Genomic DNA, 22,414 nt, shown 5'->3' on the forward strand with positions numbered 1-22,414 from the left:
TGTGTATGTACGGTGCAATTTCTTTATGTCCCTTGCACATTTTTTTTGAGTGGATTAAACAACTGCTTATGTGGTGCAAGACTCTCATCAAGTTTAGGAAATTTTCACTCATGTATTAGACCTGCAATGTTTTATAATATGACAATCCAGTGAAACTCAGATTTATTCTTAAAGTCTGCCTTGTTTTTCACGGTCTCACATGTGTCTATTTTAGTGTGTCCCCACTGCTTCAGCAGTGCTTTTTGACTGGCATAAAGTGCACTGTCGCATAGCATTGAGTAAACATGTTAAGTGCTGAGTGGGCACAGCAGAAAGTCTAAGTCTTTCTAATTAAATAAAGCTTAAATGTAATTTATGCTTAATGACTTAAAAGATGCCTTGTGCTGGCCTTCTTTTTCAATTAACGGGAAAGAGTGTGTTAAAGTTACAAATTTTACTCTCCTCAGTCAATCTTTGACTAATTCTGCAAATGCTAACAGTATGACTGAGAGGCAGCAACTATTCCTGGCTGCAAAGCCAGCTCCTTTTATTGAACTTTACATTGTTGGTGCATGGAATAGACACCTAGTGTGTTTGTGTTGTTAGAGGCAAATCCATGCCAGTGTGGTCTAGCTGTAACAAATCCATGAATACCATTGGTCGTTCTCCATCACCATGTTGTCTAAAACAACCCCTTCCTTCTTAAGTTGAAATGTTTGCCATCATTTGCTGAGATTTGATGGCCATTAGTCGGCATGAAGACATCAGAATTTGGAGCGCCGGTCTTGGCTCAGTTGATTCAAGAGAAATAGAAGTGGGCGGGCTACTTTGCATTGATGAATTGCTTTCACACTTTTCCAACCTGGTGGGAGTGGAGCTGAGCAAATAGCAGCATCAGCCTGTCAATGGATGTAATAGAAGAGGATGAACTTATGGCCCAACATGGTAATGCCAAGCCAGCCATTCCAACTGCTTGTTTGTGTGGTTATCCACCGTCATTATTCTCATTTGGCATCCGCCACTCCCAAGCGCACCTAGCCATGTCCATTTCCATCAATCTGGCTGCTCCTGTGACAGATTCTCCACAGACACATTTTATGCTTTGTGGGTGTCCTGTAATCATGCTGACATTGGCAGGGTCCCATAGGTGGAGCCCTTCAGTAAACAACTTCTGTGCTTTCAGTTTATCTGATGTCATTGTGCAGCCACTGGCAACACTCTGCTGGTGTAAGTGTATTAACAGTAAGAGGCAGAAAATCTTCTGGTGTGCATCCATTCGTTCTTTAGTGCTTCATGTCAACATCTGCAGTGCTTCGACCATCTGCAGTCCCAATGTGTTTGTGCCAAATACAATGTTTGCCAAATATTCTGTTTTTGTCCTTTACTTTGATCCATTAGCACACAGTACAGTACATAGCGTTTTTGCTTGTTTATGTTGTGTTAGGTGTAATTCAATTTTGTATCGAACACTGTGTCACTGTGGCACTCTTGAGTGTTTCTGTTTAAACCTGAGCACATTCAGCAGCTCCTAAAACCTCGGTGGTACCGCATCAGCTAGTTGTGTGTTTGCACTACCTGTTGTTTTAAAACTGTGTGGCTCTGCGGTGCTGCCAGGTGATAAGCTGAAGTGGAGCAGAAATTAAGCAGAGTGCAATTATTCCCAAGACACATATGCAGATAATGCACACACTGAGATATGCAAAATTGACTGCACTTATATGGTGCTTTTTACCTTAGCCATGCACAAAGCACTTTAAAATGTTTATTCATACACACACCTACACACACACACACACACACTTGCACAGTGATGTGTGCAAGATGCCCGTCTGCCCAAGAACACTTCAAACACTAAACACACACACATCCTTTCTCATGAATCCTTTCTCATATACATGCTGCGAGACCCTCTGTTCACTATTCTCCTGAGTGAAATAAGCCTCTAATCTTAAATCTCATCATAAATACATTTTCTATGTAGATACACTTCACATGCACACAGTGTACATGTGTAAGATGACAGCAGTGCACACAAGATTAAACAGGATACAAAGGCACTTTCATTTTATGCAAACAACTAACAATTACAATGTGAGCGAGCTTGAACCTCGTGTCTCATCTACAAATGCACAACCATAGTTCCGCGTATTGCTCTCTAACCATAGATCCCATTAAAGTTATGGGGAGGTTCAACAAAAGAATATTCATTTGCAGCCACATTGCTCAGTGTCAAAAGGTGACATTGGTGCATGTGCATTTAAAGATCCATCTACTGTAATTTTCTATCATTGTATTTTCTCATTTATCATCATTACCGCCGTTGCACACATTGGTGTCAATCTCTTATTATGTGATAATTACTTGACCTGGCTACTGTGGAAACAACATCAGAAGCTTTATTCTCTGATGTCCCTCATGTCTGAGTCAATATAGCTGATGGCGATCTGTAGAGAAATGCTGTCAGAAACCATCAGTAAGAACTGTAAGATTACAGCTTTCTAATTATTGTCTCTTTATCTCGGTGTTGCCATTCATTCTTTGTCATCAGACCTCACAGGTTCTTTGTACCAGGAGGTTTTTAAAACAAAGGCAACATTTTCTCATTTTGATTTTTTTGCATTTACAAATCCAGCGAGACTAAAGCCCGTTTATACCAGAAAAACTGGATTTCGAGACTAGTTATCACAATTATTATTGGCTATGTCACATCGATGCCTGTATGTGTAGTTTTAACTACTCCTCTACTAACTCCCAGCTGTAACTGAAGATGTATGGACTAAATATGTTTTAAGTGAAACTGTCAAACTTTCTACACGCCAGTAAGTCAGCCTTGCAGCATCCAAGCCTCAGATTAATGAGACTTAACACATCAGTCCACTTGCACACATTATGATAGGAGTGTGTAGGCTATAATTACATTATGTGACACCAGGAAATCAGTTTCTTGTCACCAGGTCTTCCGTGAGCAAGGCTTTCTAATTATGTACGATAGCACCTCCACTTCCCTTGGTTGTTCACACCACGGGACTTGCGGATGAGATTGATTAAAGTGTGGAACCAACAATTCCATTTACCATGCAGTCAGACAAGCAGACAGATTGGCTATGGTATAGTTCGCAGTCATGCTGCTCCAAGTGAATAAAACAGCTATTAGACAAGCATGGCGCACGGTATTTTCATTTGCTGACATACGCAGGTGCACGGGTGTTTAGGCACACAGAGGTACAAGGGCACACATTCGCACGCTGACAAATAAGCAGAGTAGCTGGAGAGCTGTCGAGTTTCTCCGCTAATTAACGCCAAAGCAACCATCTAATAAATGAGAAATGTTGTTTTTAGCATGTTGAAAATATCAGATTAGTTCAGTGTTTGATTTACAACTGTTATTTACATGGATTAAAAATAAGAAATTTGCAAAAGGAATGAAGGCGCATTAATGATGACTTTGAAATGAAGGCGAGACGCTGTTTGTTTCTGGATGAGAAGACTTCAGTTTGTGTGATTTTAAAAAAAAAAATAAATGTGTGTTGTGAAGACAGACCTTTTTGTTGAAAGTGAAAGAGACCATCTGATGTACAACCAGCTGACATAACCTTGACAGTACTTGCATGTCGTAGCTAAAAGAAAACAGAAAATAAAACTTACATTTTAATCACCCTCCTCAGTCCCTTTGGCCTCTCGCTGCAAAAAAGAGGGTAAAATGTACAAATCCATTAAAGTGAAAGGCAGCTGAATAGAGGTGCTGAGTGAGGGCAGCCCTTTGCATTTTCCAATTGTGAGGTTCACGACCTTCGCATTTACTGTTCCCTGCTTCTCATATAAATTAAGCTCTTTATTTGATTTGTACTCTTTGGTTAAGCGGTGTGTTTTCAGCTTAAATCAGACACATTTCGATATAGTATCTGTAAGATTTCATTTTTAATTTCCTAGCAACGCATGAACCTGTGAATTAAATCTGGTATATTAAAGCAAAGAAAGAAGAGAGTGAGTGCTGGTGAGAATTATAAGAAGAGAACTAGAGTCCATGTCCCACAGGAGCGTTTGAATAGCTTATGAGCCACTTTGTTATTCTGTGTTTTTTGAAAGGCATCCAAGTGCACAGCGTGGTCCATAGGTGCCTCTTGATGCCTCCATTAAGCCCTATACAAACCTGCATTAGCACATAGACCGGTTTCTGTGTGTTGGCACGTTTTCAGAAAAAACAAATGTGATCCATCCTGAAAACATGATAGGGTGGACTAATCAGCCAGCTACAACAAAACAAGCAGACCTCTAATGAAGTTGCTGAAGTAGAAGTCAATGCCAGAATACCAGGGAAGAAGCATTTGCAATTAGTAATCAAAAGAGCCGATATGCAGTTTCTTTAAAAAGTGCAGCAGAGGTGATCAAGTTCATCTTACACTCCTGACAGGTTCCAGATACAGAACAAAATCACTCAAATGATAACAAAAGGGTTTGTAACAAGCCACTTAGTACATCCTGAGCCTATTGTGTATTAGGCATCTGGTTACAGTTGTGGCAACAATGATGACTTTCTTTAAGTATGGTGGGAAAAAAAAAGAAAGAAAAAAGTTATGATATTTCACATGATACAATGAAAGCAGTGGCAGTTCTCTGCTGCAGTTTTGTTTGCAAGAAATTTCAGATCTGTGCAAAAAGTGAAAGGGAGAGTCTTGTTTTTTTCAGAATATAAAAGAAAAGAACAGAAGCCCAGGTTTTGAATAAAACATACGCTCAGTCTTAGGCAAGGCGAAAATCCTCAATGCATACTGTAAGTAGATACTGTAGATGGATGATTTATTTTACCAGAGAGAGCCTGAAAGAGATTCAATAGAAACAGGCCAAACCTTCACTTTAAAACCTTCACAGTTTTTATTGTCTGAACTTTAACGCCCTCGGTTTTGTGACCTTCTGGGCCAATAAGAAATACTTTATGTCAATACTTAAACAATTCATCAAATTTGGTTCTATGAAAAGCTTTATATTTAGCATGACTGTGCCCATTCTTCACCCTGTATTGATTCTAGCTTTACATTTACCTGAGGGGAGAGTAGCAGTCCCACAAAGTAATAATAAAAATCATGTCCATTTGAATAGAGATCCTGTTGTGTCGTTTTTCAAATTCAATTGAAAGCCATGTTAAATCATCTTACAGGATCTGTACTCTTAAAAAGCGCTTAACTGATCAAAGGCCAAGTTCCCCTGCACTCTTTTCCCCTTCTCCCTGTCAGGTAATAGGTTCTTCCCCAATCAAAGCCCATGAGTTGGCGAGCACATTCCGTTAATTACCTCATACAGTAGGTGAAGAGCTAGTTCATTTGATCTGCATTTAGCACTTGGTCTGATGGAAAGAGAGATGCAGCCATTGAGTTAATAGAGGAGCCAGCAGATCCTTCAATAGGATAATGAGTTTTTTACCCTTGACTGCCACTTTCCAGAGACACTTTGAGCTTCTGTATGCTCACATCACAAAAAAAGCATTGCTCCCAAGGAAGAGAGGAAACTAGAAACGGCAGTAAGTGAAGTTTTGAACTCTAAACGGGTTTCTGCTTTGGTTTAAATCACATGTTCCGGAGGAGAAATTTCCACCACTAAATGCAAGACTCAGAGTGACAGAATACTTTAATGGCAGTGTGTGTATGTGCATGTGTAGTAGGAGCGTGTATATGCCTCTGCACAGAGAGGTACATGGTTGTGTTTCTTGTGTTTCAGACAATGGTGACAACATTGCTTTGCTGGATACAATAAGGGCTCTCAATCTTTTAGACTGGGCTATTATTATGAATGACAAGGTTAGAGAGTTTACAGTGTATAGTTTGTGCACAATGGTTTGGCACTGAGTGTATTGCAGTAAAAATCAGTTAGGAGTTGACATGTTTACAAAAGCCTCACATCTGTGAGAGATACTCAAAGACCTCATGAGCTCATATAGCCGCAGTTATCTCAGAGGAATTTGTGTTTCATACCTACTATTCACTGATGCTCTCTTCCATAGTTCATGGCGCGCTACACGTCAACGTACCTCCTGGCTACTCATTGATTTGTTTCGGTAGATCAAGCTCCAGCTCATGTTTTCACTGTGTGAAAACAGCCTTGCTTGTTTGCCAGCTGCCATGTATTGACCACTCCAAAATGTCAATTCCCATGAGACTAAGGTCTGTCAGAATTATAAGTTTCATTCTGCTTCTGTTGATAGATTTGCATTGTGTGTTGAGGCATTTTACTTGAATGATTCACCAGTTTTTGTTGATCTTTATTGCCAACTTTGGAAAGGTGATGATGTTAGACTTTTTATTGATAAGAAAAATAGCCACAAGTGCATTTACTGAGTGGGAAATACAAACATTGTAACTTACACCAGGCCCCACAGCACAACAAAGCGTTTTCATTGGTCGCACCAGCGCGTCTGACATTTAACAGATTTGTGTGTGTGTGTGTGTGTGTGTGTGTGTGTGTGTCTCAGGTTGTAGACCAAATCACCCAATTTCAACTTCAATAAATCTTGCATCAGAACGCTGTATCTCACTCTTTTCATACTACACTTATTTGGGTTGCATGTCCTACAGTGAATGAGCAGAGACTAGAGGCTTCTCTGTGTTCATCAAATGTCTGTCAAGGCATGTGAGGCATTTAGAGAACATTGTAGCAACTCCTATAGCCTGCATATGTGGCATTCAGGGGATGTCTGTAAATAGTAACTACAGAAAACTCTCTTCCTCCAAACTGCATGAGTCTCTACATGCACATCAGTCACTCTGTGCCACCACAAGTGAACTGTCATCCTTTGGGAAACACTGAGATATGCATTTTTAAATCTGCAGCTAAAGCATGACTGGGAACGGTGCTTTTCTTGTTCAAGCATCAGTATCCTGAATTGAAACATTACAAATAATCACAATGTCTCCAAGAAACTCGTCCTGTCCTGTGACAAGAGCAGCCCTCCATTAAATATTTCAGCACCAAACACAAACAGTGAGGGTGGGTCGCAGAGCATCCTGATAAAGGAGACAGTCTGAACATAGGAAACAGTTCCCTTAATTCAGGTTTACAATCACTTACATAATGTGTTAAGAAATTACAAATGTGTATGGAAACTGACAAAACAGGTCATGTATTATTCATGATGAATAAAATTGGGTGTGCCAGAGCAACCAGTGTAAAAAGTTATTTCCTGTTTCAGAAGAAACAGTTATGAAAGGCATTCATGAAAGATAAATAGGCTGAGGCACTTCAGCTCACAAGGCACGCTTTTCTGTGCATTACGAAGCATAGCATTTGCAAATTTATATGGAACTTCCTAAATGTCACAGCTTTTACACTCATTTAAGAGGTTTTCTGATTTCACAATAAAGAGCCTGTTTGACCTCTTAAGCTGCTAAATGCTCCAATATGTTCGGCAGCTACTCACTGATATTGCACATCTGTTTGTCTGATGTTGGACAAGTAGGCTATAGTGGGGTTGTAGAGATTTTTCACAGCATCAAAAAATAAAAAAATAAAAAATGCCTGCTCTGTCTGAAAACAGTGCTGATAGGAGCAATTAGAGTGAATCAAAATCGTAAAGTGGTGGGCCAAAAAAACAACAAGCTGAAAGACACAAAGTGCTCCATGGAGCCGAGGGAGAGGCTGTTGTAGCCTCAGTTCATTATTCTCTCTGTAGTCATCACAGACCAGTGACCCCTTTTATGTGCATATAATCATTTGATTCATTGTTAATATAAAAATATTGATAGTATCAGTTTACTTGACCAGGATGCTCTTATGTTTCCAAGATCCCAAATTACATATCAAAGAGGTCAGATATTTTTATGTCCTACCACAGTAGTACATGGACATCCTGTTGTTATGCTGGGGTCCCCCACTGTGACTCCACAGACACATTTCTGTAGATACAGTAATGCAACAATGATGCACAGTAGACATTTCATATCACAGGTTATGAAGTCAATGGTCTAATTCCAATTTTGGTGGGCTTTGCTGCTTGAATTTGCATGTAAATGAGATAAAACTGATATTTTCTGAACTGAATCTTCCCATGGTATGGTTCTGTCATGGAGATAATGGCGGAAAGTAAGCTAATCCAGATAAACCTTGTTACCCTCGATCTTGTGTAGAAATGATGGGCAATCCAAAATTTAAACCTGCTGCTTTGTTTCCATCACAGGGCTTTCCTGAGGATTTCAAATGTTGATCTTCGGACAGACACAAGTAGAGAGAGCTAAATCATGAATATTGATGACGACGAGTTCTGAATTTTCTAAATATTAAAATTCCTTAGATTTCCCAAACCAATACACTTTGAGGAATTTGAAAACCCTGTGGGAAAAATGTTTAATAATGACTGGACTGAAAGCTGATGTCATTTATGGTGTAAGATGTTTGGCCAGAGTGGATGAAAAATAATTTTTTTTTTACTACACAGTGAAGCCACGGACAGGATATACCTAAAATGCTGAAATCATTTTAGACTCTTAACACATTAACTACAATTTAAGTTGATTGCCTATTTCAGAGAAATATGCCTGCCTCCCTACGCATAAAGCTTTAATTGAATGTGTGCATTTGATGTTATTATACTATCAAAAAATGATCCCAGTTCGCTGTTGTCAGCTGTAAATGATCAAGGGGAAATCTGTCAAGTGCATGAAGAAATTAATATGTCTTTATGTTTTTCAATCACACAAAGATGAGTGCAACCGAGATGACCTTCCGTTGCTATTTTGTGCTTCGTAGCAAACTATTTTAATTAGTCTACTGTGACTCGTCCTTGCGATGATATCATATGAGCATATTTGTCTCATTGTCGCTAGTAAGAGTTAGTTTTTGTTTATTCAGCTGTGCGAGAAGGGAAAAGGTCACTTCAAACATGTTCTGGCTCCGAATGCCCCTCTTCGCATTTAATTCTGTTTACATGATTAGACCTGAAGTTACAGCCCCGCAACCCACCACTTCTCTATTTAATGGACAATCACTGCATTTACCTTTCAGCCACGTTGTACTTAATTGTATCTTTTTTGTGCCTTATTAATTTCACACTTTTCCGGCTTGGTTACTTTTATCTCCTGCCTCTGCTTTAGCTGTAAATTTAATCTATTTAACTTTGTGCTAGCTCAATATAATTACATTAATTACAAAGCTTGCTTTCAGACATCTGCTGCTCGCTTTATTGTTATTTCTACCCTGGGCATTGGCCTATTGAGGTGTGATATATTTTATATAAACGTTGATTGTTCTCACAGCCTGCTGGGATAGTTTGGCCAAAACATGATTAAGTGGGTGATGTGGCATATTTAAATTATTACATTTGAGTGAAATCCTTCTGACTTGTGGCTCAGATTGGTATTGATGCAGTATAAAGTTGTTGGGGTCAAACTTCACACCTTCACAGAAAATGCATATTTATGGTCAGACTGATGTATAAAAATATGAAACAACTTATTTGTTAACTATAGATGAAAGCATATATCATTCCATTTCTTTCTTGTTTGACAGCGCAGTAAATAGATGATGTTTGCTTTGCCGCTTTAATTACCAATCATGACAGTTTGACATCTGTGCTGTGAAAGGTCACAGAATACATTCATAATAATATTCAAATAAAACACCCATGCATGCATACAAATATACCGGTCCTTAGTTATCATGCACTGTGAAATGATTAAAATCCTTTTCAATAACCAGTCGCTACAGTCTTATTGTGCTGGAATTACATTATTTTTTTCCACATAAAAATAAGACGAGTGTATTATCTACATCCGATCCCTTTATAATTGGCTTAGCTAAGCCATATACAAGACAGGACTCTGTTCTTCTGATTATGGTGCAACAAAATATTGCGTACAGAATGCAAATAATTCATTTCTTTGTATAACATGTTGTTTTATCATCCTTTGATTTAGTTTTATAGTTGACTCGCAAAGCATAGCATCTCTGAGACGCTGCTGCAGTGACTGGAGTTTTAAATCTCTAGCGTGCCTTTATGAAATCTAAACAACCGACAGATGTTTTGAATCCTTTTGCTGCAGTAAACAGGATGTCATGAGTTTGTGTCTTTGTTGTGTTCTTGAAAAATACCTCTGAACAGGTGAGAGAGATTTTAAACCTTTTAAGCCTTCAAATTTTTCATCATACAGATCCCATATTTGCATTACATAGCACTCACCCTTTTAGAGCAAAAGTGTATTAGTCACGCTAAAAGCTGCTCCCAAAGTGTATGGATTTATTAAGAACAATACTGTGCCTTTGTAGGTACTCTAGATTAATGGAGAGCAGTGTTCACAAAATGCCACATAAGAATTGGTCCTAATAAATCCATGCACCTCGGGAGCAGCTTTCAGTGGACTGAACTTTTATTGTAGAAGGAAAAAGGGTGTCTTTATAGGTTCTCAGACTGAATGATCACCGGCAATACAGGCCATGCTGGCTCTCATTCATTTGGAAAAAAAAAAAAAACGTTGCACAGTTAACAGTGTGGGTAAATATGTCCCTTTTCTTTCTTTACTCACACACTAACAAACTGTTTGCTATTTTCCCCTTTCTCCTCAGCTGCCATCCTTGATGACCCTATGGAGTGCAGCAGAGGAGAGCGTTTGGCCATCACGCTGGCCAAAGATAGCATCAACAGGAACACTAACCGCTCCACCACTGGCAAGCTGGAGGTGGACATCTTTGAACTGCTGAGAGACAGTGAATATGAGATGGGGGAAACAAGTAAGTAACAAGCAAGAAATGCAAGTTAATTGGTGAGAAAAAAGTTCCTGCTTTTGTGTCTGTTCGTGTGGGCGTGAATCAGTCACTCAATATATGTGTCAGAGAAAATCTAAGAAAGTAATAAATGTGAAGCAGAGCTGCGTCCAGTCAGCAGTCGCACCGGCAAAAAAGTAGCTCTCATTTTGAAATCAGCAAGCCCTGTCATTTCAAATCAAACCCGCTGTCTTCTTTTTAGTCTCTTCTTTTTATGCTCTTCCTCAAAGTATACAAGATAAGTCTGTGTGGTGTAACAATATTTTGGTCAAACAGAAGCAAACAATTGATTAAAAATAGATGACAGACTGGTGTGACGTGGGAACACAAAATGAGCTGTCATAATGTATTTTCATACCTGCAGGAGTCAAAAAAACATGTTTGTATTGAGTTGTATTTTGTTCTGTTATATATTTGCGACTTTCATTATGCTTTGGTCATTGACTGTATATCAAAGATGGGTGTGACCAGCATGTTGTCACCTGTTGGTTTGCAGGTGTAATTTTGAATTCTCAAGTTCGGCCTTTATCATTTTGTTTTTTTTAAGCTTGCTGGGACAAACGTAAGTTGAATCTAACTGAAAACTTGAGGACACTACACGCGCCCATATAGTAGCAATTGCATAGGAGCCACCCACTAAAATTTACCCTGCTTTACCATCTATTTTACCCTAAATGAAACCAAAACTTACCAAATAAACACCATGCTGTATTGAAGAAAACTTGAAATTACTGATATAGACCATAAACTCATGAGGAAAGTGTTTACTAAAGTAACAAATCAAGTGAGAAGTAGAGGAAATCTCTTATAGATTTCTATACAACTTTGGTCAGCCAGAGGAGTTGCCCCCTGCTGGCCGATAGAAAGATTACATATCTAAGTCACTTCCACATTGGATTAACTTTCAAAGAGGTTACGTCCATCTTTTTCATACAGTCTGTTGCTTTTGCAGGGCAGAGCAAAACAACATTATCAGCAAAAAGGAAAATGGATCGTCATCTAATTAGGACTTAATGCATGTCACAGTATGGACGACCTTCACCAGAAAGGTCTATGGACCTTTTTGAATGGACCATTATGAGGTTTCCAGTAATTTGTCACAGTGTGACAGCTGCAAGAGGCTCCTTTACCATAAACTGGAGTACCTATTAGTTATCCATTCTGTCAGTGCTTTTGCAACAGATACCCTGAACATCAATGTACAGCGTGGTGACTCACTGCCTCACACTTCACTGTGTGTTGGTTGAGTGTTTAAATTTTTAATGAGAAGGCTCCTAAATCAATATAGCACAGCGTGAGTCTCCGGAAAAACTACCAATATGAACGGCTATGACAAGAAGTGTGGGATTGATTTTCAATATGACACATTCCCACTTTCACAAACATAAGAGCTTCAGTGGTGCCGCTTAATCCATGGAAACACCGCTTCACTTACCACAACAACAAGAAACTGTATTACTTTCTCCGCCTGGTTTAAGACAAACCCTTCCTAAATGTGGTTGCTGCAGTGTGTTTCTGCGTGTTTGCGTGCGTGCACATTTCTGTGTGCAGCTTGTGGTGGTGTGTGCAAGCTGGATTGTGTGTATATTGTGCAAATGTTTTGTGTGTGAAAGTGTGAGTGTGTAATTAGAGCCAGGAATTGGATTAGGGACGGATCAGTGGCCGCAGTTAGATGGAAATATCACAGAGGGAGCGCTACCTGCGAAGAAAAGTCCCACCCCCACCTTTGAAGCACCCACTCCCGCCTGTGTAGCATGCAGCTCCTAAATAGATGCCTCCTTGGGTTGGTTGCTGCTTTTAACAGCAGAAAACACTTCACGACAACACTCTTGTTCACAGACAGCCATTCTTCTTACTGCTTTTAAAGCCACATAACAATAAGTTTGGTTTAAAACTGCCATATGTGCACCTAAGGAAACTCAAGGAACTATTTCTAACCCAAGAAATTTTAATGTGTGTTTCTTTGTACATTTTGCATGACTTTCTGATGGTGTTTCTAGGTTTATGCTATCATTGTCTTCTCTGTTGTGACTGTCAATTCATCCTGTAAGTAGGTAACTTGAAGCTTTTCCCAGGTCTAGCTAATTACAGCATTCTAGTCATTTCAAGGCTCCAATAGTTTGCATTGATCCGTGAAAATCAATGTTTAGCAGGAATAACAGTCTTCAGCTAACCTTGTGACCAAGTGACCATAATTGCACCGCAGTGAGCAGCACAGTACTGTTCCAGTAACTCATGGTATTAATGGATGTCTTGACAGTTGAGTTGATAGGGTTGAAGGAGGTTACAGTTTTGACACAGACTTTACTTTAATTGATTCTCAGTGCTTGAGCACATTGAATTTGAGATAAAAATAATCGTTCCCCTATTGAAGTCCATCCATTTTCAAACAGTGCTAGCCACTGTATCACCGTGCCACCCTTTTATTTAAGTGCCCAAAGTAATTGGACAGATAGACGTTAAGTAAACCGATCTTATTAAATGTAACATTTTGTGGAAGATCCTTTTCCGTCAATAAACACCTGATGTCTTGTTCTATACTCTCCTAGCTCTTTACTGCAGCTACATCTTCAGCTGTTGCTTGATGAGTTCAAGTGACTGATTGACAGATTTTTGTAAAGGATATTTCACCTTTTCTGGATTAATCTGAACACCCAGAATGCTCCTGCATACCCTTGCATTCATCCGTACAGCGGTGAAATCATCAGTAAATGTCACTGTTCTAACTCCATCATCAGCCATACATGCACAAGCAATAAAAATCCACCACCGTGTTTGACAGGCGAGTTGATTTGCTTTGGCTGTTCCTTTCTTTCTTGTTCCACACTTTACTTTTTCCGTCATTTTTGTTAAGGCTGGTTTTTGCTTCAACAATCCACATATAACACTTTGTTACAGAACTCTTTCAGTTTCTTTTCACTTGTTTTTGCCAACTGCAATCACCGTTTCCTATTTTTGAGGCTTACCTTGGGTTTGCATGCTGTGATGAATTTTTTGAAGCCTTCATGGAGAGCCATCCTGGTTTGCTCTTCAGTCATGAATTGTGATTCTCTGTCTCCCGGTCATTTTCTAGTTTTTGCTGTATATATGGTCACCTCTATATTACTCATATAAATGGTTGCTCCCTATCAAGTCAAACACAAGAGAGCGCAACAAACATGTAGTAGCCATGCACTTTCCTTTATTATTACTTTTGAACCTCTTGCAATTTGGGCACTATGTTTTAAAAGGGCTATATCTCATACACAGTTAGTATATTATGGCCAATATTGACATTAGCCCACTTAAATTAAAGCTGAGACTTTAATGTAGCCTTCCATATTTTATTAGACGTTAAGTGTAAGCGTTCAAAGCCTTGCAGTCTCGACTGTATATATGTGTACACACACAATGCTTGCTGTGCAGAAAAGGAGCAAATAAAAGTGTCACTAAGGCCAGGAGTCTGCTGGCCTGTGGTCAAATCATTCAGCATCATAATTCAGTGAAGCCATGCAGACAGGTACAAAGGTGTGTGTGTGTGTGTGTGTGTGTGGGTGCATTCACTGTAAATGTGTGCATGCATGTGTATGCTGTTGTTTGTGTAAGGTGCCAGTGTTCATGTGTTACAGGTCCCATGGGTGACGAAGGGATTACTTATTAATCATTCGAGTCACCGCACAGGCTGGGAAACAGTTCCCCCTTTGCCTATTTCACACATGTGGCTGGTTAATGCTCTGCATTTGACCCAGTAACCAACCCCAAATTGCCATCACGCCCACACTATGTGCACACGTCCACATGCAAGAACAGCACATAGTGTCTGTAATTGTGTTTGCCTCACACCATTGACTGTAGTGTTTTCATTACAAGCTGGGGATTATAAACTCACACGAAATGGCATCCACCTCTCCAGTATAGAAGATTAAAGCATATGTCCTGTGTATATGAGAGAGGAGCAAAACTCACTTTCACCGCAATGTTTCTGTCTAAAGAAATGTTTTCTTCCCCGAAGGTAAAGCCTTTAAATCAGTCCTTGTAAATGTAGAATTTTGAAAATGAAATGAGATGCGTGTGTCACTTTTGGGGATGTTATTGCATTCATGTGCAAATGTTCAAATACCAGATTTTGTGTTTTAAGCCTCCAGATATCGTGGCTTGTCACTATTTCTGTCTCGCTGCTTTTCTCACTGTCTGTCACTCTGTTTATCTGTCTGTGTCTCTTTCCATTTTTATATCTTTCTGTCTCCATATGTGAGAGAATATCATATTACCATCACTTTCTCCCACAAGCTAAACTCGCATGAGTGGAAAACTCTTGCGATTTTCTTTTTTGTGCGTCCGTTTGGCCGTATCAAACATGGAGAAATGCATTTGTCCTTGTGCACAATTCACTAACACATGTAGGCTCATGCTCCCTTGAGATGCTACAAAAACGCTGGTTCAGACCGCTTTCTGTTTAGAGGTTGAGGTAGTCAGCATGTGCATCCATTAACATCCGGCTGAAGAGGTCCTTTTTTAAATGGCTTTCCTAACACTAACTGTCTTACTTTGTCTCTCACTATCTCTGTTCCCTTCTCACCCCCCTTCCTCTGCTGATATTCCTCATCACCCCCTCTCTGTTTTCTTTCAGTGTGCCAGATCATGTCTAAAGGAGTGGTGGCAGTCCTTGGCCCGTCCGCCAGTCCGGCGTCCAACTCCATTATCAGCAATATATGTGGAGAGAAAGAGGTGAGTTTATGCACCCAACTGGCTTGTAGCCGGGGGCCCATGTTGGGCAGCCTGCTCACAGTACAACCCGAAATGAAGAGTTTGGAACAATGATGCTCATTAGCAGCTGTGTGGTTTTTGTAGGAGATTGAGGGGGGATGAAATCCAAGTTGTTAGTGAAAATGATGAAATGCTTTAACACTGTCGTAACTATCCATTCCAGTCAAATCAAAGCACCTCTGGACATTTTACTTCCTCTATTCCCCTCGTTAGCTTAGAGCAGTTTAGCCCACTGAGGGTCGCTTGTCACTGTTATTGTGCTTTTTATAGAGACAAATACAAACAATCAAAAGTACACTTTTTGTAGTTTGATGTGTTGTCAACAACCAGCTCCTGTTTTCTGCACATTTGGTGTTTGGAATCAGGATATGGACCAGATGATATAATAGATGATAGTGTGTAAAAAGCTGTAGTTTTTTAACCGAGCAGTAAAGAAAAAAACATGTTTTCCACAATTCAAATGTGCCTGAGTGGATTTGACATCAGAGCTTGACTGCATGTAGACCGATCTCAGTTGGATGTTAATTGTCTTGTCTGAACTCTGACATGGTGTGTTTTGCCATCTGGTGTCAAGAGACAGAGCGCCTTTGAATTATACAAAAACCATGAACTAGATCAAAATCAATTATAAAAAAGAAGCGATGTGTGTGTATTTAATCACAGTTAATCACATGATGTTTTGTAGTTGATCGTGAATAATTACAAATTGATTTCATTTTTTAAATTCTGTTTAAATGGTATCCCAGTGAAAGATAGCTGTACTCGTTGGGAAAAAAAGAAACCAACAGAATTTTTACATGCAGCGAATAATACCCAGAAAAACACCAACAAATGCAAAGAGTACAGCAGAGTTAGGCAGACACCCACTGATAATTAACATTCAAAAGAGAGCACTCAAATGTTTTAATCACCTTAAATCCAGCTCCCGAGATACCTTCCGTTCCAAAGCCCTGCAAACCCAAGAGCTGAGCCCAGAAAAAAGATTTCCCTGTCAGTTGGTGCTGAGACTGACTGCCCCCCTTCTCAGACACACTGTGGCCAGTCACATGAACAACAACACTGGCTTCCAAACACCAATCAAAACAAACTAAATTAAAACAGAAGCCTATTTGGAACATTGAAAAGAAGAAACTAAAAGCCAGAATAGATTAGTATGTTATCTCACCCTAAAAAAAGATTCCGAATTGGCAGAAAACCTCTGTGGTATTCGAAGTAGAAAGAAGAAACAGACCCTAACCTGCAATATGGGCTCAGAGACCACAAACTGGTGATTGAAGATGGAAGACACAGAAATATCATGGCAACCAAAAGAAAACAAAATGTGTGGTCGCTGTTCGACACTACTTCCGACAATGCAAAACATTCAGTGAACTAATTGATTGTAACCAGTTGCGTTCTGAGCAGCCCAGCGGTGCAGTGGTTAACATTACTGCATAGCCGTCATGTGTGGCATCTGCATGTTCTCCCTGTGGCTTTCTCCGAGTTCTTCCTCCCACAGTCCAAACACGTTTGTGGTAATTTAATTGGTGACTCTAAATTAGCCGTGCATTCTTGTCTGTCTTTCTGTGTTGGCCCCGTCATAGACTGGCAACACCGTTCAGGGCGTACCCAACCCCTCGCCCAATGTCATCTGGGACAAGCTCCAGCTTCTTATGACCCTCTGTAGAATAAAGTGGGTATGACTAATAGATGGATTGATGGAAGCTTAGCTCTGTAATTTCAGATTTCATAGAGATAAATGACCTCTCAGAATTAAAAAACTCTCCTGGAGATCAAGGAGACTGGGCAGATCTAGCTGGCTATTATGTATCAGCACACCACAACCTGAGGGTTCGTGGAAGACTTAGACACACATCCATGCACACATGCAAATGATATACTGTACATGCTGTATATAATAAGTATATGTTATACTTTTTCTGTACTGCACAGATATTCGTATAAAATATTTTCTGAAGGTTTGATAATATTGTTTCTTAAAGCTTTCATGCCAGTAAAGGTCCTTTGAATTAAGAATAGAATTTTACATTCAATGTGTTTATATCACATGGACTGGACACAATGTGCTTCATACATATGCACTTGAAAAGTTCAGGTAACTGGAACAAGAGAAAATTGTTACCGTGGATGTGCTGAACGGTGGCCTATCCGCTGTTTTCTGATGAACACTGTCGAGTGCGGTCAGTCCCTTAATACCAGAACGTTGCTGGTGTGTGATGTGTGCTTGACTTGTATGCGCTGTCATAGGCTGAATGTTCTCTGCTCATGACTAAATTCAGCCTGAAGGCAACTACATCTCGGCTTAGTTTTGTCGAGCTAGCCAGTCGAGGTGCTTGTTTCCATCATTCAGAGATTCAGGGAGTATAGAGCGACTTCTGATACAATCTACTTCAAGGCTAAAGTGGAACATCCAGTTTTCAGTCTAAACTATAGGCTTCATTTTATGGTAGTTGGCAAACAATATTATGGAGCATTATTGAAGCCAGCTGGAATGAAATGTGGGTCAAGGATCTTACTATACATTAATTTTTTATAATAATAAATAACAGTGGAAAATAGAATCTGTGATAACAGTGCTAATATTTGTGTTAATGTGCCATTATTGTGTTAACTTTAGTCTGCGTATATTTACTAATGTGTCTGATAGCTTTGTTACTAAATTTAATACTTCATGTTAAATATTAATTACATCTGTGCTATCTACTGTATGTTAAATACAGATTTTTTTTTTTAAAAAAAAGAAAGAAACCTCCCTGTCAGCTGTCTTTCACTTCATCAGTCAGTTTTCACCAGTGTTCTCTGGGGTGCTTAACCCCATAATTAGATGTGGTCCACAGAGAAGTCGCCTTTTTAACTGCATGAATTTGATCAGCACGACTACTGAAAGACATCCCATTACCATCCTAGTTTCTATAATGTCCTCTGGTACAGTAGAGCCTGTCTTTCTAATGAGACATCAGTCTGTTATAGCGGTAGACCGACCAGGACTCCCTGCTGTTAAAAATCTCTGGTGGCACTGACTGGCGCCGGCGACTGCTTTGAAACACTGGCTGTGATAATACCACTGTATGAATATTAAAGACCCTATTAAGAGAAAATCCACATTTTTGAGTTGATAGCTGATACTGTGTAATCATAAAATAGTCTTAGAAGTTGATAGTGACCTTAAAGATTCACAGTCTCCCCAGACTGGCTCCTGTTTCATCTTTATTTATCTACAGCTTACTGTACATGTAAAGAGGTGGAGCAGTCGTTTGGATCACCAGAAGACTTTGAAGCATGGCCAATCCTATGTGTTTGTCACAGAAAGTGACAGGATTATAGAGTCTGCTGTTGTCATGTCACATTAATCTTTGTATTTTCCTTGCGTAACACTTCATTAAGCAGTAATTTGAATCAGGCCTTGGCCAGTATCGATGCCAGTGCTATAGTCTGTATTTAGGTTAACGCCTGATAATTCAGTCCTATTACAGTGACAGGGAAAAATATGCCATGTGTTATCACACATAACTTGACAGCTTCATAGACTCATTTATACGGGGCTTGTGATACGCCAGTTGGTTGTCTATCTTCATCTGCTCTGTAAATGTAATGCTTCTACATCCACATGCCACCCTTGGCAATGCTCCCAACCGGACTACTGTTTTTTCAGGGGTTCAACACAGGAATTGTGTGCTGAAAGCTGCAGTCAATTGTCAGCTTTGCAGCTCAATCGCTGTACTTCTTCTTATTTTTCTTTTGTAATCCTTGTTTTTTTTCAACCCCTAATTCTTTCAAGCACACAAGCTTTATTCAACATTTAACAAAAGCAACATTATGACTTGTGATAATGGTGTTTACCACAGCAGTGGTCATTTTATCATGTAGCTCCCTTTTCATCAGAGCCTCATAAAACATCCAGAATTTAGATTTAAAATGATAGCAACACATTAAACATACTTGTGCTCAAAAATATGCCAAGTATGCATTACAGCTTAAGAAAACTGACACAGAAACCTTTTTTTTTTTCATTAATGGAGGATGTATTCAGATCCTGAAGTAAAAGAAGCAACACTGGAGTATATAATTACACCATTACAAGTAAAAGTCCTGCACTGAAAATGTCACTTAAGTAAAATTACGTAAATTTTATTAGCACCGTGACCTTAAAGTACCCATCAAGCAGAAATTTGGCTCACATAAGTGCATTATACAGTGTAATATATTACTTGATTACTGCATAAATATCTAAGTAGCCTTTTACTGCTGTATTTAGTCAAGGTGAAGCTGATTTTATGTACTGTCGGTTAGTGTGGTGGGGAAAAAGCATAAAATGGCATAAAATGGAAATACTTGTGTATTTAAATGCGGGTTTCAGCACCTGAAGCTAGTGAGTCACTACCTTTAACATATCTGATCTTATATTGTGTGTGGAAGAAAATCATTGCTGCACTGACCTCCGTAAGTGGAAGTTTTAAGTCTTAAGTCACACTTGTGGGTGTTGTCAACGTATTTTTGCTTTATTGCACATTGTGAAGTGAGAAGGTGTTTTAGCCCATAGTGTGGTCTGTCTTTGCTGCTTCTATAAAATGTGTTAGAGAATGTAAAGTGGTTTGAAACATTTTTTCTCTGACATATCTCACCTTACAATAGCATCAAGAAAAATAAACTTTTAGAGTTCAGAGAGTGGTTGTGTAGAATCATGCAGTGTATCTTCTGCACTTTCTCTTTTATCAGCAGTTAGAAAGGAGAAGGAGGAGGCATCTAGTGATATTCACAATTCCGTCAGTGTCTTTGTCAGATGTCTTTTCTTGTTTGTTTACTAGATCTGTGTTTTTATATAAGATTTAATGACATGTTATTAGATGCAGCTTGTGTTCGCCCCCACTGCAAGATGAAATTGCACACAGAGGCTGTTTTGGACACATAATTGTCGTGACAATAGACAACAGATTACTACACCCAGGGGAAATGCTGTTCACTTGGGAACACCTTGATCCTCTTATCTCATTCTCTGCTATATAAAATGCATTAATAACTATTTCTAGGCTATCTGGCAATTAAAGGAATAATCAACTCGATGGCTCTCAGTTGTGGTTATCAGGACCCTGCTGCTGGTTTTTAATTCTAGTCATCAAATCAAAGACTACTGCATGCCTGGAAAGCATAGCTCCAAAAAAAAAAAAAAAGAACAGCAGCACAGAAAACGTACTGTCTTAGAGGATAAATTTGTAAATGAATCATCTAAAAACACTTGAAAGCAGACTCAGAAAGTCGCCTCCATTCTTTGTGTCTGTGTGTTTCCGTCAGACTCACAGACAAGCTTTTGATATTGCTCATGTAAAAATCCTGTTTTTATAGAAAGCTGTGGGAGGTTTGCTTGAGTCCTTGTTTTCTCTCAATCCCTACAAAGGACCTATAGAGCCGCATTAGCCACATTTATGGGCGATGCGCCACGCTGAAATAAATCGGAATTATCCTTTAACTCAGTGGTCATCACCCGGATGTTATCAAGAGCAAAGAGTGTGCGGATTTGTATTCCATCCAAAAGCCACACCAGCTGATTCCGCTGATTAGGTCCTCCATCTCAGGCTTAAGGTGTGCAAATCAACGCAGTCAGCTGCTGTGGTGTGTGTGTGTGTGTGTGTGTGTGTGTGTGTGTGTGTGTGTGTGTGTGTGTGTTTGTGTGTGTCGCTGTCTAGCAGAGAAGGTCACCTTGCTCTCGTCATGATTACTCTGATGGGGATGCCTGGCTAATGGCCTTCACTACCACTGCCTTATAAAAATGGTAAACAAACTAAAAATGCAGTATTACCACGATCATTCCTGTGATGTTTGGATTCAGTAGATCCTGTAATACAGAACGCAAGCAAAATTATCCATGAAAACTCATATCTCTCAACAAAAGCAATGTGATTTACCAAAAAATAGATATTATTCATATCTATTGAGCTACAATTCTGTGGGATGCTTCTAGGCAAAAAAGTTATTGACTTAAGGCAAAATCTGGTGGGTTACAATATGTCGACCTCTGCTATTACTGCCAGTCACGCAGGGCCACTAGTAGTAATAGTCCTGCATGAATAGGGTGGAGGTAACTAAACTCTTTTCAGTCCTAAGAGTGTTGAAGGTTCATTGTGTTGGGAAATTTTACAGCAGGAAAAGGCTTCCCTGCTGGGAGAGAGAGCGTTGATCTGAAGCCGCAGTCATCCTTGATGAAATGAGCAGCACAAATCATTTGCTGCTATAAGTCAGACTCATCTAGTAGCACGGCAGAGAAAAACAACAATGCTTTGGGAAATAATGCAAACCTTTATTCTATGCTTGGCAGCCAAATATGCTACAGCACACCTCTGAGGATTGCTCAGGAGGAGAGGAGGAAATAAGTAGCAGCAGAATAAAACCAACAAGAGTCCTGTTGTTGCACAACACGATTGGGAGCTTTATGAGCAAAACAGATCTACATGTTTGGACTGAAGCCACTCAGATGTTCATTTGACACATGAAAATGGGTCAAAAAGCAAACAAGAAGTGAGCAAATTCTTAAATGACACGCTTGGTGGAATCTGCAATAGTTGTTAATGCATCAATAACTTACCACTTGTAATAAATCGTGAAAGTGTGGAAGAGAAGCTGTTATAATACACAGAATATTTTAATGCTGCCACCAACAGCTATTCTCTATTTTGCTGATCAATCTGCCATTCTAAATTAGTTCTAATTCCTCCAACAAAAAAAGCAAGCTGATTGCCTCATTGAACTTCTTTGACCAACAGTATCTCATTGTATAATGTATCATAGTACAAAATGTACACAAATGTTTACATATTAAATGCAAAACGGTAAGTTAAACTCTAAACTCCAACATGATAAAAATAAATGAAAAAAGAGGGCTAATTATTTTAATCAGTAGTGCAACACTTAAATCAAAATCGCAATCAAAGTTTCTGTCAGACACTCATATTGA

At 39.4% G+C, this 22,414-nt stretch overlaps 1 protein-coding gene across 1 annotated transcript in view; it reads left to right on the forward strand.

Annotated features, from left to right (window-relative positions):
* Window positions 1–22,414, forward strand: part of grik4 (glutamate receptor, ionotropic, kainate 4) — a 153,899-nt gene that overhangs the window by 27,496 nt on the left and 103,989 nt on the right. Inside the window, exons 2-3 of the mRNA XM_008276318.1 lie at window positions 10,525–10,689; window positions 15,332–15,429. Coding sequence (XP_008274540.1) covers window positions 10,525–10,689; window positions 15,332–15,429 — 263 coding nt within the window. The remainder of the gene's footprint in view (window positions 1–10,524; window positions 10,690–15,331; window positions 15,430–22,414) is intronic.

This window comes from Stegastes partitus, unplaced genomic scaffold (assembly GCF_000690725.1).
Source record: "Stegastes partitus isolate 25-593 unplaced genomic scaffold, Stegastes_partitus-1.0.2 Scaffold69, whole genome shotgun sequence".
Taxonomy (NCBI): domain Eukaryota; kingdom Metazoa; phylum Chordata; class Actinopteri; family Pomacentridae; genus Stegastes; species Stegastes partitus.